General features: G+C 39.5%; 2 protein-coding genes across 3 annotated transcripts; both read left to right on the top strand.

The window, feature by feature from the left end:
- Nucleotides 1-852: 852 nt before the first annotated feature.
- On the top strand, nucleotides 853-4,093 carry LOC109236615 (probable protein phosphatase 2C 28). 2 transcript variants are annotated; one of them, XM_019402806.1, is made up of 7 exons: nucleotides 853-1,081; nucleotides 1,466-1,504; nucleotides 1,650-1,691; nucleotides 2,116-2,502; nucleotides 2,779-3,058; nucleotides 3,527-3,681; nucleotides 3,907-4,092. In XM_019402806.1, the coding sequence occupies exons 1-7, from the start codon at nucleotides 1,052-1,054 to the stop codon at nucleotides 4,042-4,044; spliced, it is 1,071 nt and encodes a 356-aa protein (XP_019258351.1). In that variant the 5' UTR covers nucleotides 853-1,051; the 3' UTR covers nucleotides 4,045-4,092. The 2 variants fall into 2 exon arrangements, with proteins under 2 accessions (XP_019258351.1, XP_019258350.1); XM_019402805.1 differs by lacking the exon at nucleotides 853-1,081 and adding an exon at nucleotides 1,089-1,222 and having other exon boundaries at nucleotides 3,907-4,093.
- A 1,316-nt stretch (nucleotides 4,094-5,409) lies between these two features.
- LOC109236616 (probable protein phosphatase 2C 28) lies at nucleotides 5,410-6,186 on the top strand. The gene is made up of 2 exons (XM_019402807.1): nucleotides 5,410-5,594; nucleotides 5,817-6,186. The coding sequence occupies exons 1-2, from the start codon at nucleotides 5,472-5,474 to the stop codon at nucleotides 5,952-5,954; spliced, it is 261 nt and encodes an 86-aa protein (XP_019258352.1). The 5' UTR covers nucleotides 5,410-5,471; the 3' UTR covers nucleotides 5,955-6,186.
- The last annotated feature ends 10,340 nt before the right edge of the window (nucleotides 6,187-16,526 follow it).

Consider the following 16,526-nt stretch of genomic DNA (forward strand, 5'->3'; position numbering starts at 1 on the left):
AACTTAATCAACCTCAAATTTGAAAGAAGATGCAACAAAGTGTTGATAACAAATTTGTTATTGCAATGTCCACATAGTGCATACATCTTAATGTTGTAGTGCATGAACTAAAATATATTAAATGTATTGGTTTAAAAGATCCACATAGCAATATTTAGTTTTGTCCATGTACTCGAATAAAGGAGAAGTCTAAAGTTAAATGAAGATCCATGTACATAAAATTTAAATATATGATGTTATATGACTCATAAATATTAGTGTTGCATAGATATTTTATCTCAACAATCATCATTTCCTCCTATTCTTTCCTAGTAAGTTTGAGTATTTTAACAGCCTGCTCGACTTGACCAATTGAAAGACTAGATGATTTCTCTTAATAAAAATAGTTTTGTGCTTAAAACATTTTTTTTTTTTTGTTAAAATAATTAAAATATCCTTAGAACTTCTTAGAAAAATATAAATTAATAAGTATCAAGGAGGAATGACATAAATGAAATGGATTAATGGAGAAAGAGTTGAGGATTTGTTCAAGATATTTATGGGAAATTGATCAAACCAAATACGTATCAGCTGAAAAATCTTATGTTAAAACTGACCAATTTAGAAGTTTTGGATGAGTTTGCTTTATTAGCACTTCTGATGTTTACAAAATAAAACAAGTAAGCTGAAAATACTTATAAGTAGTAGTAATTGATTTGACCAACGTGTTTTATAGCTATTCCAATTATTATTATTACTATTATTATTCCTAAAAAAAAAAAAAGCAAAGAAAAGAAATGCAACAGGGAATAATAATTAAAATAAGTCACCGTTGTGTGAAACGGCGGTAGACACCGTAGCAAGAGGCCAAGCAAACCACCGACTTCACAGGCGATGCCACGTGTATTTCCACCGCCATCTCCTCCTATACATCACTTAGAATTAATGGACACCTGTTCACTCTTCCCGCCACTTAGTGGCTTTTTCTTTCACTGGTGTAAAAATCTGCTGTCATAAGCAATTCAAGCAAAAGAACAAACTTACCTTGTTGCATCTTCATTAGTATCTTACAATGGAAGGTTCTGATTTTGTTAGAATTAAGGTAAGAATTGTTAAAACACACTTCAATATTATGTTAGGTTTTTTAAGGATTTTTCCTGTTAGAAGAACTGCAGCTTCAATGAAGGCGACCCCCCATTTTCCTGCTTCACTTCTATTCGCCTTTAACCAGGCTTGTTATCTCGTATACTATTATTAATTTTCATGTTATTTACTGGATTTTATGTTATGATTGTGATATAATTTGGTGGTTGCTTTTAATTTGAGTCATTCTTGTTAGTAATACATGATTGCTATTTTCGTGGAGGCTTGATAAACTGTTGTAGGGATTTTCATGCAAACTTAATTATTGATTCGCTTCTGGTAGTATGGTATTGTTCTCAGTTTGTTTCTTTTACTTTGTTGAGGATTCATCTCTTACTTGCAGAGGGGTAAATCAGGTGATCAAGATATCATTAAGATAAAGGTATGCCACCTTCCTTTTTGTTTGCGGTCCAATATTGGGTAATAAAATCATCGAGCGTGGTGCTTATTGATGGAACTATTGCAAAGTAAGATCAAATCCTGCATCATTTGCTCAATTGTTTAATGTTGTTTGCTTTTCTTTGCAGAGGACATCGACTCCAGATGATGTGGCATCTGTTCTTTTGAAGGTTAGAAAATTGCTGTTCCTTTCTGGATGTCACTCTAGTTGTTTCAGTTGTTTGTTTGGTGTAGGGTGTATCTCTCTTTGGTATTTGTCTCCTATTTGTTGGGTGGTCTGCTGCGTTCGCTAATATACACTGGCCTGCAGCAAGGTATCTTATATACAGGATTGGGTATATGTAGCAAGTAGTCATTGATCAGACTGTATAACTTTAAGATGGTATCTAAGTTACAAAACAAGTTCTCGGATTCCAATGGCCTCAGTTACACTGGTTTCAGATATCGCTTGCTTTTGGTTGTTTAGGTTATCAACCACTTTCCTTGGATTTCCTGATGAAGATACTAGGAATCAGTGCAGCAACTGGGTGACTGGACATGTGCTTTCTTGCGCGATGTTAGTAACTTGATTTCTAATTTTGTTGTCTGTTTCAGGAGAGAGAAAGGCAAGGAGTATATGGAGCAGGCAGAGATGTTAACAGCACCGCGGAACGAGAGGAGGATGATGCAGAAAATGAAGACTATAATGGTGATTATATTGGAGCCAAAGATGAGGATAATAGCGAAGTTGTTAATGACCCTGAAGAAGACGGTGGGGATGTAGAAGTCAGCAATGAAGATCAGAAGCAGCAGAGGCGTGTCAGCTGCGGATTTTATTTAGTTGAAGGCAAGATGAAACATGGGATGGAAGATTATCTGGTGGTAGAAAATAGGAAAATGGATGGACATAATCTGGGGCTCTACGCAATATTTGACGGTCATTCAGGACGTGAGGTTGCAGAATATTTGCAAAGCCATCTTTTCGATAATATACTGAGTGAGGTATCACCGAGTTTGTTTCTAAATTAAGATCTGGTTACAGAGCGTCTTTTTTCCTTAAAACTAAAATAAGGGATGTTTTAGAACACTAGGAGTATTTCGTTCCGACTTAAAAGACATAAGAAACTTCCGAAATGTTGAATTGGTCAATGTGGAAACTAGTTAAGCAAGCATTATCAATACATATTAGATGTCTAGATTAATGCCACAAAATGGTGAGATAGGATGGTTAATCGAAGTTTTATATGCCTCAATATTGGAAGTTTTTGTTCTGAACAGCCTGATTTTTGGAAGAACCCTGTAACTGCATTTAAGAAGGCCTATAGAGATACAGATAGCGACATTTTGGAGAATGTGGTTGGTGCACGAGGTGGCTCAACAGCTGTGACAGCCATATTAATCGACCAGAAACTATTGGTAATGGCCAATGTAGGGGATTCACGTGCAATACTAATTCAGAGAGGAAAGGTCAAGCAAATAACAGTTGATCATGAACCGGAAAAGAAGGAAGAAAGAGACCTAGTTGAGAGCAAAGGAGGTTTTGTTATTAAGAGGCCAGGTATGATTCCACTTATTTCCAGCAGATCTTTTGATTTCTGCATTGAATTTTGCATGTGATTTTTATACTGTCATAGATGCTAAGGGAAACACCATTTTTACTTTTTAAATGTTTATATAAACTGAGGAGGAAATGGAGTACAGTTCTGCATTTTCTAGAATAAGGTTAAAGAATATGCTAGAAGATATAGGCCAGAGATATTGTCGAAGAACAAAGAATTTTTTTAATGATGATCACAGGTAGGAATCGATCTTTCAGACAGGACAAAGTGCACTTCATCTCATTCAGTGATACGCGTTTTCTTTTCCCTGTAATATGCCATTTGGTCCTTGCATCAGGGTGCTTACTCGAGCACCTGCTTATTTGTCTTCAGCTCGTGTAGAAGAACTTATGTGTGAGATAATTTTCTTTTGCCTAAATCCGGTTGTAGACTAACCATCTATCCCCTTAATGTTGTCTGAAATGCAGGGAATGTTCCGCGGGTGGATGGCCAACTAGCCATGACAAGGGCATTTGGAGATGCAAAAGTGAAAGACCATATCACAGTGGAACCTAATGTGACAATTGAGAAGATAGACAAAGACACTGATTCCATAATTTTGGCCAGTGATGGCTTGTGGAAGGTAATTTACAGTGCAACTAGTAAGTATTATGGTTAGCATTTTAACATGACGAACCTGGGAAAAAACATGATGATACAGATTCTGAGTTGGGACGCTGACATGATATATATGCTGCTGGTCTCAACATAGGAGAGGCCTCTCTCCTTCTCTCCTAAGCTGAGAAATAAAGATCGGATCATAAACTGTGACCGGCCGTTCAGATGGATTTATTGTACATATATGCAGGTAATGTCAAATGAAGAAGTAGCAGAATGCATTAGAGGGATTGAGCACTGCAATAAAGCAGCAGAAGAATTGATCACTGAATCACTTATGAGGGGGAGTCCCGATGATATTTCTTGCGTCGTAGTGATGTTTCACTGACCTTGTACTGGAGGTTAATTAGCAGCCGGACCAAAATGCGTATGGACAGAGAGAGGAGTTTGGATAGTTGTCAGTCTCATACCTTTTGAAAGATTTGATAATTTTCCCNTGTGTGTAGTGTGTAGTATATATATATATATATATATATATATATATATATGTATTGAAAGCACTGTAGGTTCCAACAAAAAGGATCACAACAATAAAAGAAATTAAACAGTTAAAACACTTGAATTGATAACAACAAATAAACACAGCAACAGAAAGTGCACGGCATCACCCTTCGTGCTTTTACTCTCGTTCTTACCATAAGAATCAATATTCACTTTTATTCTTCCTTGTTGCGGCGTGCAACCCGATCCTAATCATATAGTACTGTTGCGGCGTGCAACCCGATCCAAATCATATAATACTGTTGCGGCGTGCAACCCGATCCAAATCATATAATATTGTTGCGGTGTACACCTGATCCCATATAATATTGTTGCGGCGTGCAACCCGATCCAAATCATATAATATTGTTGCTGCGTGCAACCCGATCCCATATAATATTGTTGCGGCGTGCAACCCGATCCAAATCATATATTATTGTTGCGGCGTGCAACCCGATCCCATATATACAAGTCAACACCAATCACAAAGAATCCCGGCAAGGGAATAATAAGGAAACAACAATATTCCGGCAAGGGAGTCAACAACAAGAATAAAGACATCCCAGCAAGGGAACCAACAGTAAAAATGAAATATGTCCCGGCAAGGGAATCGGCTATAACCAAACTTGTACCAACAATTACTTCACAATGAAACCTCAACTAAACAACAATGCATAATAAGCAAGTGATAACTACACCGGTAACCACAATAATTGGACATGTAATCTATTTGCACGAAGTCATAGAGGAACTCACAATCAAGAAGTATCAAAGTAGTAAGGAAGGCAATCACTTCAATTAAGGCAATTAAGGGTCAAAGCAACATGTAAGAATTAGAGAAAAGCTAACAACATCATGTGGAGCATATAGAGACAATTTAAGCAATTATTACATTCAATCATAACGGAATACTTTCCACATATTGAACGTAAGGACCTAAGAACCCTAAAGCATATTTTCCACAGATAAGTCCGAGCACACACTCGTCACCTCGCATGCACGGACTACAATTAGCATAGAAGACTCAAATCCTAAGGGGAAGTCCCTCACACAAGGTTAGGCAAGATACTTACCTCGAAGATGACAAACCGATACTCTAAAATGCACTTCTCGGGTGAAAAGACCTCCGGACGGCTCATATCTAACCAAAAACGATTTCACAATTTTGGATGTGGCAATTTTCTTTTGCCTAAATCCGGTTGTAGACTAACCATCTATCCCCTTAATGTTGTCTGAAATGCAGGGAATGTTCCGCGGGTGGATGGCCAACTAGCCATGACAAGGGCATTTGGAGATGCAAAAGTGAAAGACCATATCACAGTGGAACCTAATGTGACAATTGAGAAGATAGACAAAGACACTGATTCCATAATTTTGGCCAGTGATGGCTTGTGGAAGGTAATTTACAGTGCAACTAGTAAGTATTATGGTTAGCATTTTAACATGACGAACCTGGGAAAAAACATGATGATACAGATTCTGAGTTGGGACGCTAACATGATATATATGCTGCTGGTCTCAACATAGGAGAGGCCTCTCTCCTTCTCTCCTAAGCTGAGAAATAACTATGTCATAAACTGTGACCGGCCGTTCAGATGGATTTATTGTACATATATGCAGGTAATGTCAAATGAAGAAGTAGCAGAATGCATTAGAGGGATTGAGCACTGCAATAAAGCAGCAGAAGAATTGATCACTGAATCACTTATGAGGGGGAGTCCCGATGATATTTCTTGCGTCGTAGTGATGTTTCACTGACCTTGTACTGGAGGTTAATTAGCAGCAGGACCAAAATGCGTATGGACAGAGAGAGGAGTTTGAATAGTTGTCAGTCTCATATATGTAACTACGTCCTTCTTCATGTGCCATGTTATGCAGAAATCTTACGGTTATCAGTTCTGAAGAAATAATTTTTCAGACAGACAAATTTGTCTCAACAGTAACTGAAACAAGAGCATACTGTCCATCTAAAGCCTGCATTACTGCATTACGGGATCTTTACCCGTAAACGCCACAGTTGAACCTATATGTGGTTTTTATGACAAGTGAACTAATTAGATCGTGAAATAATAAAATAATTGAAGAATTATGCGATACTTAGCCTTAAAATCTAGATGAAACGGTAGAAGCAATAGTTTCGGCAACAAGGTTTTCGGGCATACAATAATGAAATTAGAAAGCAAGAAAGTAAGATTATATATTAAGCTTTGTATAGAATGTAGTGTAAGTTTATCAGAAAATTCGTTCTCCTTACAATAACAGTTGAGCTCATTATTTATAACTACGTATAGGGAAGGAGGTTTTAGGACAATGCCCCTTTTTAATGTCAATTATGAGGGTTATCAATGAAGATGTAACGACGAGCATAAATATCAAATTTCTTGTAACGTGTATTGTATTTAATACCGTGGAATATTCCTTATTAAATGCTATCGAGAGAGGAGTATTTATTACATCCTTATGAGTGTTATTTTCTCCGGTAACAGAAGGAACAGTTGCCTTCGGTCTTGGACATTCCTCCGTTTTAGGTTTCACGTGTCCTTTTTTTGGATGCCTACGTGACATAGCATATTTTATCCTATGCAAATAGTCCCCCTACTTTCCGGTGACATAACTTTGTGTTACGGGGAAGTTGGTAAAAATATTCTTTTGACGGGAATTACTATAACTTCCTCTGAAGGCTTTTGGCGGTTGATTAGACGCACGTCTCTTCGTATTTAATGTCCCGTACACGCGTCATTCCACGATTTAGCATAGTTTTTGCCGATTATCGAGGTAATCATGGCCATAAATTTAGCCGCCAAAACTTTTGCGTATACGCATCAACTTTCTCTCTTATACACCATAATTTTCCAAGCTTCCCTTATCTGAGTTGCATTTCTGGGACAACTCCTTTTTGAGAGGGTGGGGAATTGAAATTGAAAGAGTCGCCACCTAACAGATTAAGGTGCGTTAGGGCACCTAGAGCAAATAACTCATGTTACCAGTTTACATCACCAGAGATCGGGTAAGGGCTCGAAATTACCTCGAAAGGAAGGTGTTAGGCACCCTTCAAGGTCCACACCGGTGGGTCCCGGCTGAACTTAACTTATGAATTAGTCTAATAAAGAAGCGAGAGGAGTATTTGATAGGGATTGGGGGGTCCTAAGTTTTTTAGCCTAAAGGATCACCCCGTGCAACATAAATAATACTTCGTAACTCCCTCGAGTCGGGGTGTTACTTATATTATTCAGCGGGCACAGACTATCATCTCCTGCTACCCTATCACTATCTTTAAGTTGTTACCTAAAGCGCTCTAATTGATTCCAGTTCGTACCTATATGTGCACTACCTGTCCCTTACCTATGGCCCTGGAGGTATTAAGACCTCTATTTGGGATAGTTTTAGACTAAGCCTAGGTTGCTCAAAATATAAAAAACTAGGCGACAAATAAAACATGTTTGGACTTGCAATGTAAAGCAAATATGGGCTCATGTTAACCTCCGCACATAAACAGCAAATGCACGCAATTAATTAGCAGGTTTTATTAATCTGCAGAATCCTATAGACAGGATATCTATGTGAGAAAATAGGCGAGCGGTGTTATATAGAAGCATCTTCGTTAAGGCGGGTATTAGGACCTATTATTTGCCTATTGAATATCGTCTGGGTACTTCAGACAGTAATGCATCATGCTTACCGAATCCAGAATTATTATTAAACATATTGTTTAATTGATTTACTAAGGCGATTGTACCCAAAGCCAATTGACAGAATACTATGGGCGTGATATCTAATGCCGAACTAATTTTAACTCTATAGGCTTGATTTCTAATTACTGTACTGACTTAAATCCTATAGGCATGATCTTTATGTTAGAAACGCTTTTAGTCCTATAGGCATAGTATCTATTACTGAATTGATTTAAATCCTATAGGCATGATTTCTAGATTCGAAATTGATTTTAGTTTTTAGTCCTACAGGCGTGATATCTATTGAGCAGTAATACGGGCAGAAATGGTGCATATTACCAGAAAGGAAAAACAGTTAGATCAACATTGAGGTCCTGTAGGCATGATTGCTAACATATGTTTGTTGGACAAGTTAATACAACCTATAGGCAGGATTTCTAATGCAATTTAATTTCTTATAGGCAGGATTTCTAATATGCAAGCATAGTATATCACTCACGCGATTTTAACAGAGATGAGGTAAAACGGGATTAACAGAGCAAATGAAACCCTATTGGCAGGATTTCTACCCGGATTGCCCAAAGAGAATAAAGATCCTTCCCAATTTTACTATATACCCCAGAATCTATTTGTTACAAACTTATTACAGGCCAGAGTAAATGAATAAATTACATAATAGTAGTAAGATAAACTATAGGGAGCCTTCATTAAGCCCAACTGAACCTGGGAACCAGGCCTTCACACCAATCAACTTTGAGGCTCATTTCATAAGTACAACATAGCCAAAACATGAGTGATTCAATCATAGCACATATAGAACCAGATTTCTAGTGTGACAAAGTTCCCAAGGGCCTCAGGGACCCAGGGCAATGCTCACACCAGAACCATGTATTCAGCAGATGATTCACAAGAGATGGGTAACCAGTTCCCAGTGTGTCAAAGTTCACAGGAGTGTCATGTGGACCCTGAGCAAAGCTCACACTGGGGTNATAATAGGAAAGGCTTGTCTCCAAGATGTGTTCTCAAGGTGGACCTAAGGAAAGTTTATGACTCATTGGATTGGCAGTTTGTTAGATACATGCTTACTGATCTTGGCTTCCCTCAAAAGTTCATTCTATGGATAATGGAATGTGTGACAACAATATCCTATATCTTGGTTCTGAATGGTGGACTTACCAAACCTTTTCCAGCTAAGAGAGGAATAAGACAAGGAGGTCCAATGTCTCCTTATCTCTTTATGATTGCTATGGAATACTTACAAAGGGAGATGAACAAACTGTCCTATCAAAAGGAGTTCAAATTCCATCCAAAGTGCAAAAAGCTGGGAGTGACACATATATGTTTTGCTGACGATTTGTTAATGTTTTGCAGGGGTGACATAAATTCAGTTATTAAATTACAGGAAGCCTTTAATAGATTTTCAGCTGCATCTGAGCTGCAGGCAAGTGCAGAAAAGAGCTCCATCTATATTGCTGGTGTGGCACAGCATATAAAGGAGCAATTGATAGAGCTTACTGGATATACAGAGGGTTCTATACCCTTTAAGTATCTGGGGGTACCATTGTCTGCAAGGAAACTGAATATCTACCAATGTCTACCTCTGGTGGAAAAGATTACTGAAAGAGTAAGATGTTGGTCAGCTAGGATGCTCTCATATTCTGGAAGAATTCAGCTCATCAAATCTGTGCTGTTTGGAATACAAACATACTGGGCTCAAATTTTTTTACTGCCAAAGAAGATCATGAAGATGATAGAGACCATATGTAGGACCTTTCTGTGGACTGGTTCAACTGACTGCTCAAGGAAAGCTTTGATTGCATGGGACAAGATATGTCAACCTAGAGCTACTGGAGGTTTGAATGTTATAAACATGAAGATATGGAACAAAGCAGCATTGTTGAAACATCTCTGGGCATTGGCAATGAAGAAAGATACACTGTGGATCAAATGGGCACACAATTATTATATAAAGAACAGAGATATTGCAGAAATGAACATACCCAAAACAGCAGCATGGATGGTCAGGAAGATCATTGAGGCAAGAGAATATGTGAAGCAGATGAGGCCGGGTCATAGCAGTATTATTTCTACACTGGAGAGCTTAGTGAAGCAAGGCAAGTTCCAAATACATAAAGCTTATGTTCAGATGCAGCCACAATTTCCAAAAGTTATTTGAAAAAACATTCATCTACATACACATATTTATCCTAGATTCAAATTTCATCTATGGTTGGCTATTCATCAAAGGATAGCAACTGTGGATAGACTCGTGAAGTTTGGAATTCAAGTTCCATTAGAATGCGTGTTCTGTGCAAACAATATGGAAACTTTTGATCATTTATACTTTGGCTGTCCAAAAACTAACAAACTATGGGACAGAGTATTGAAATGGCTAGGCATTGCAAGGCGGATAGGAAGCTGGCAGAATGAGCTGAACTGGATGAGCAGTTTGGCAAACAGGAAAAATTATAAAGCAGAAATGACTACAACAATCTTCGCGATGGTTGTCTACTGTATTTGGCGCGAAAGGAACTCAATTAGATTCAACAAAGGCAGATATAACATGGATGACCTATGCAAGGAAATTGCTATACATATGCACATACAAGGGAGGAAAAAGACCAAATGGCAAAAAGAATTGGAGAGTTTAAACAATTTTCCTTAGTATAGTTCATAGTTGATTGAAGTAGTGTAGTCACAGTGTTAAGCTTGTAAACAGTGAATAGGAGATTAATGGTCAGCATTAATCTGGATATGTAAAGACAGTTTTTTTGATAAAATAAAATGTTAGTTTTATTAAAAAAATTAAATAATGAATCATTATAAAATTATTTGTTATACAATTAATAATTATTTATATAAAAATACAGGAATAAATTGATTAAAAGCCTTTAAAAATTATGGAAAAATACTTGGTGATGCTCATGCACTATTTTGAAGGTATATATGTATATTTGAGAGATATGAGGGGAAAATTGGGTATCAACAGCAAACGTGGCCACCATGCTCTATTAACTAGCATGGATGATGACAACGACCGTGGATGGATTGAACGGTTTGTTGCAGTTGCCACAAACGGCATCATCCCGGCAACAACTTCATCCTTTTTGGTCGCTTGGAACCGCACTCGTAAGATCTTTATTTAATATTCCCTTTTACTAATATTCTTCTACAGTCATATTGATCCTTCATCCTTCGCTTGCTTCTGCAACTCGATGGATCCCACTGGTGTTGAATGTTTGGACCGGTGGGTTCAAAAAATTTTGGACGTTATGACGCCCGAAGCTCATTTGTGGAAAGAACTGGCCCCTAAATATGGGGGGGGGGAGGCCAAAAATTATGGTAATTCAAACTCACATTGTTTCAATTTTTCATGTGAAGAACTTGATCCCTTCTATCTATTTCTTGAAATCAGATCTACCTGCGGTCTCTGTTGCTGTCCTCGAGGATGACGTCTTGGCTGATCCTGCTGATGCGGCGAGGCTACTTCAGGAGGCGCTTACTCGAACAGGTGTCTCCGGGCCTGCTTCGAGCACAGGTGTTTTACCACGGAGTTCCCGGTCGGAGAACAAGCAACCAAAAAGAAGGCATTATTCCGTGGCCAGGGAAAAGAATAAGAGGGCTAAGACTATTGCCCCCGAGTCGTCTCGGAAGTTGTGATCACTAGCCCTCCTCCCTGGCCGGTCATAGACACCATGATGATCAACGATGACGGAGAAGCTAGTGATGTTGGGGATTCTCTACACAGAAGGCGACGTTCATCATCAACTTAACAAAATGCTCAATCTGTTGAGTTAGTTACATCAACCGAGGACGACGCCTCTACACTTTGGGGGAGTTTGATTTAGTGGAAAATGACAACTCCCATTTTTGGGGGCCAATTGTTGTGCCCGGTTCTGCGGGGCTGAGTACGGAGTCCCTGTCATCTTTGGTTGGCGAGCATCCAACAACCAACATTGCATTTGATGCAGCTGATTCTCATTCTTCAACTCCAGCAGCTTTATTTCCATCTTCACCAACACCAGCAACTGCTACATCATTTCCATCTTCAGTCACTCTTCCACCTGCAATTACTACATCATCTCCACCAGCCGCATCTGACCATGAAAAAGGTGTTCCTCTTCCCCAATCCCCAGTTCATGGATCTTGGGGCAAAATTATGCTGCCCCTTCTGAAGATCCACAAAGGAGGAAATTCATGGACTTCCTTCACGTCTGACAGTTGGTACGGGATGTCTTCTATGGCCTTAATTTTATTGGGGTTTACCTCAATTCCACTTTGTGAGACTAGAAATCCCAAAAACTTACCAGAGCTAACCCTGAATGCGCATTTCTTAGGATTAAGTTTCATATTATGCTTCCTTAGGATGTTGAAAGTTTCTTGCAGATGTTTAAGGTGATAACTTGCATTCAAAGACTTAACGAGCATATCGTCTATATAAACTTTCATAGTTTTTCCTATTTGATTTTCAAACATCTTGTTCACGAGCCGTTGATAAGTGGCTCCGGCATTTTTCAACCCGAAGGTTATCACATTGTAACAATATGTTCCCAAATTTGTTATAAACGAAGTATTTTCCTGATCTTTCGAGTTCATCTTAATTTGGTTGTACCCAGAATAGGCATCGAGGAAACTCATTAACTCGTGTCCGGCCGTGGCATCAATCATTTGATCGATATTTGGCAGTGGGAACGAGTCTTTCGGGCATGCCTTATTAATATCTTTATAATCTACACACATGCGAAATTTATTGTTCTTCTTAAGAACTAATACTTCATTAGCTAGCTGGTCTGGATATCTTACCTCTCGGATCGAACCGATATTATGTAAGTGGGTTGCCTCTTCTTTGACGAATTTATTCATGGCTTAGGCAATAGGGCGTTCCTTTTGTCTTACTGGAGGTATGTTGGGATCCAAGCTTAACTTGTGTACGACCATCTCCGGCGGGATGCCTATCATATCCTCATGCGACCATGCAAAACAATCGGCATTAGATTTAAGGAATTCAATAAAATCAAACTTGAGCTCCGGGTGCAGTCCAATCCCCAAGTGGAATTTCCTTTCTAGGAATTCTTCGAACAATGCAACTTGCTCCAGTTCTTCCGCTGTGGATTTCATTGCATCTATTTCTTCTGGAACTTGGGAATATCTCGGCACCCGATAATATTCCGACGCCTCTATCCCTGGTCTAACTTCTTCTAGTTCGGGAGTAGGTGCTGGTTCCTGTAATTGCTATGCTGCGTGTTCTTTTCCTTTGCTACTGGAGACCGAAATCACATTCATCTCCCTCATCGCCGATTGATCACCCCTTATCTACTTAATTCCCTTGGGCATTGGAAATTTTAGCAATTGATGATATGTTGATGGTACAACTTTCATCTCGTGCAACCAGGGTCTTCCCAGAATGGTGTTGTATCCCATATCACCAACTACCACTTCGAAAAGAGTTTTTTTTCATTACTCCTTCAGCGTTCGTGAGTTATAAAATTTCTCCCCGGGTCGTCACGCTTGCGAGGTTGAATCCGATGAGGAGCTTCGTGGTCGGAATGATGCTTTCAGTAAGTTTAGCTTGCTCCAATACTCTCTATTGTATGATATTAGCCTAACTTCCTGGATCTACTAGAACACGTTTAATTTTAAAATCTAGCATATTTAAAGAAATTAACAGAGCGTCGTTGTGTGGTAGCAGCAATTCGTCTGTGTCCTCCTCCGTAAAAGTGATATCGTCTTCCCGGAGCCTTTTACTATGGGGTATTGACACTTTCGTCATCTTTGCTGCCGAGAAGGTGACCCTGTTTTATCTCATTCCCTCTGAAGATCATGTTGATCATTTGGCGTGGGGATCTTCTCCTGCTTTCGAGGGTTCCGCATTATCCCGGTTTCGACCATAATTGTTCTTAGCTCGGTCACCTAAGAATTCTCTGAGGTGACCGTTCTTCAATAATGTTGCCACTTCTTCCCGGAGATATCGACAGTCCCCTGTACGATGGACATTTTTCCCATGGTATTCACACCATAAGTTGGGATCCCTCTGGCTGGGATCAGATCTTATTGGTCTCAGAAACCGTGCCTCCTTGATGTTTCTCATGGCTGACACCAATTCCACTATACTGACGTTGAAGTTGTATTCTGATAACTTGGGGTAATAAGGATCCCGTGACCTATTCGTTTCTTTATCCTGCAGTGATCTATTGTTCCGACCCGCGATCAGTCCTCATGTCAACGACGAACTTGTCCGCTGTACGGAAGCCTCTGGCACGACCTTCGGTCCATTCCTAGGGCAAAAACGGCCCCTCGAAGTCCGTTTGTCCGTGTCATAATCATCCTTTGATTTTTCTCTGTTCTTCTCCCGCCTTTTGGTCGTATGATGGAAAGCAAACATGATCATCCTCGAACCTTATTTTTGACTCGTACCGGTTGTGGACATCCGCCCAAGTCGTTGCTTGAAACTCAAGCAGGCTTTCTTTCAATTTTCGGGAAGCGTTTGAGCTTCTCGGATTCAATCCCTTGGTGAATGCTTCAGCTGCCCATTTATCTGGGACAGCCGGGAGCAACATTCTTCCCTTCTGGAATCGGGTAACAAATTCTCATAGTAACTCAGACTCTCCTTGCGCAATCCTGAATATGTCAGCCTTTTGGTCCTATACTTTTCTGGCCCCGGCATGAGCCTTGATGAAAGAGTCCGCGAGCATTTCAAAGGAATCTATGTCAAGGCTCCCCTTGTGAGAGTTTCTCCAAATTTCATTAGCAATACACACTGAATTTCGTGAGGAGCTAAATCATTTTCCTTCATCGCCGTTGTATAGGTGGTAATATGCTCCTGAGATTCTGAAGTTCCGTCATACTTTGCCACTTCAGGCATTTTGAACCGCTTCGGGATTAATTCTGGTGCCGCACTTAGCTTGTATGGCAATTGAGTATACTTCTTTGAATCTGGGCCTTTTAGCACCGGTGGCGCGCCCAAAATTTTGTCCATCCGTGCGTTCACTTCCCTCATAAACCGTAAAAGTTCATTCTTGAAAGGATCGTTCTCTCTATTGAGGCCGGATCCGCTTCCCCCAGCCCCATCGAAGCCAACTTCACCCCTGGGAGTGTTGTTGTCGACCCTCTGCGCTGTTTGGTCTGCGGGAACACCGGGAGAAATTGTATCTCGTCTATTTGCATTATTCGAAGCCCCGGACAGTGCCTGCTTCAATTCCGTCATAACCTTATCCTGTCGCATGAGGTGGCCTAAAATGATCGCTTGTTGCTCTTGCAAGACCCTTACCGCGTCCACAACATGTTCCTCATCAGCATCATCGAGAGTTGTCTCCTGAACCTGTCGAGGATATTGCCTATCATGCACCGGGGTGGCACCATTCCCCTTGTTGTGGGTGTCACTAATTGAGTCCTAAAAATGAAGCTGATCTCCTTGAATCACGGGGTTGTGCGTGTTGTTAATAGTGTTATCTGCCATTTCTTATGAATTTTTTAAGACAAAATAATCAGAACACGTTAGTAAAAAAGGCCAAGTATCAATTTAATTGCACGAATGTCTAGGCCCCACGATGGGCGCCAAACTGTTTACCTGTAAAACGGTACAATTGAATTTATACGTGGTTTCTAGACACGTGAACTAATTTGACCCTAAAATAATAAAATAATCGAAGAATTTTGTAATACTTAGCCTTAAAATGTAGACGAAACGGCAAAAGCAACAGTTTCGGGAACAAAATTTTCGGGCACAATAATAATGAAATTAAAAGCGAGAAAGTAAGATTATATTAAGCTTTGTATGGAATGTAGTATAAGTTTGCCAGAAAATTCTCTCCCCTTACAATGATAGCTGAGCTCGTTATTTATAGCTACGGCTAGGGAAGGAGGTCCTAGGATCATCCCCCTTTTTAATGTCAATTATGAGGGCCATTGATGAAGATGTAACGATGAGCATAAATGCCAAATTTCTTGCAACGGACAAACGTATTTAATACCATGGAACATTCCCTATTAAATGCTACTGGACGAGGAGTATTTATCACATCCTTATGAGCGTTATTCTCTCCGGTGACAGAAGGAATTGTTGCATTCGGTCTTGGACATTCCCTAATCTTAGGTTCCACGTGTCCCTTTTTTGGACGGCCACGTGGCATAACATATTTTAACCTATACATGTGAGCAGGTATTGGGATCTAGGCTTAAAATTGAAAACTAAATAAAAAGTTGTCGAACCAAATTAAATATTGCTGGGTTTTAAGATTAAAACTAAACCAAAGTAACATTTTGTAAATTATTTTTAGTTTAAGCGTTTGAGTGACGATTATTTAGGCTAATTCTTTATCAATAATCTAAAACCAACTGAGTAGACAATCTGCTATACTCACTTAAAATTAGAGCTGTCAAAACGGGCTAGCCCAGTCCAACCCAACCCAAGCCTCGTGGGCTTTTAAATTTGGTGGGCTAGGGTGGACCGACCCTCCATCTATATGGGCCTTAAAAATGGCCAGCCCAGCCCTAAAGGCTAAGAGGGCCGGCCCTTCAATTTTTTTAGGAAAAAATATTTCTTCAAATCTTTAGATATTTTTTCCTGAAATAATCTCTTAATCATATGAACGACTTCAGTTTATTTAGAGTGTACAAGAATCATGATATTTGACAAGGAATTTTGTAATTGAAATGCAAA

This window comes from Nicotiana attenuata, unplaced genomic scaffold, assembly GCF_001879085.1.
Source record: "Nicotiana attenuata strain UT unplaced genomic scaffold, NIATTr2, whole genome shotgun sequence".
Taxonomy (NCBI): domain Eukaryota; kingdom Viridiplantae; phylum Streptophyta; class Magnoliopsida; order Solanales; family Solanaceae; genus Nicotiana; species Nicotiana attenuata.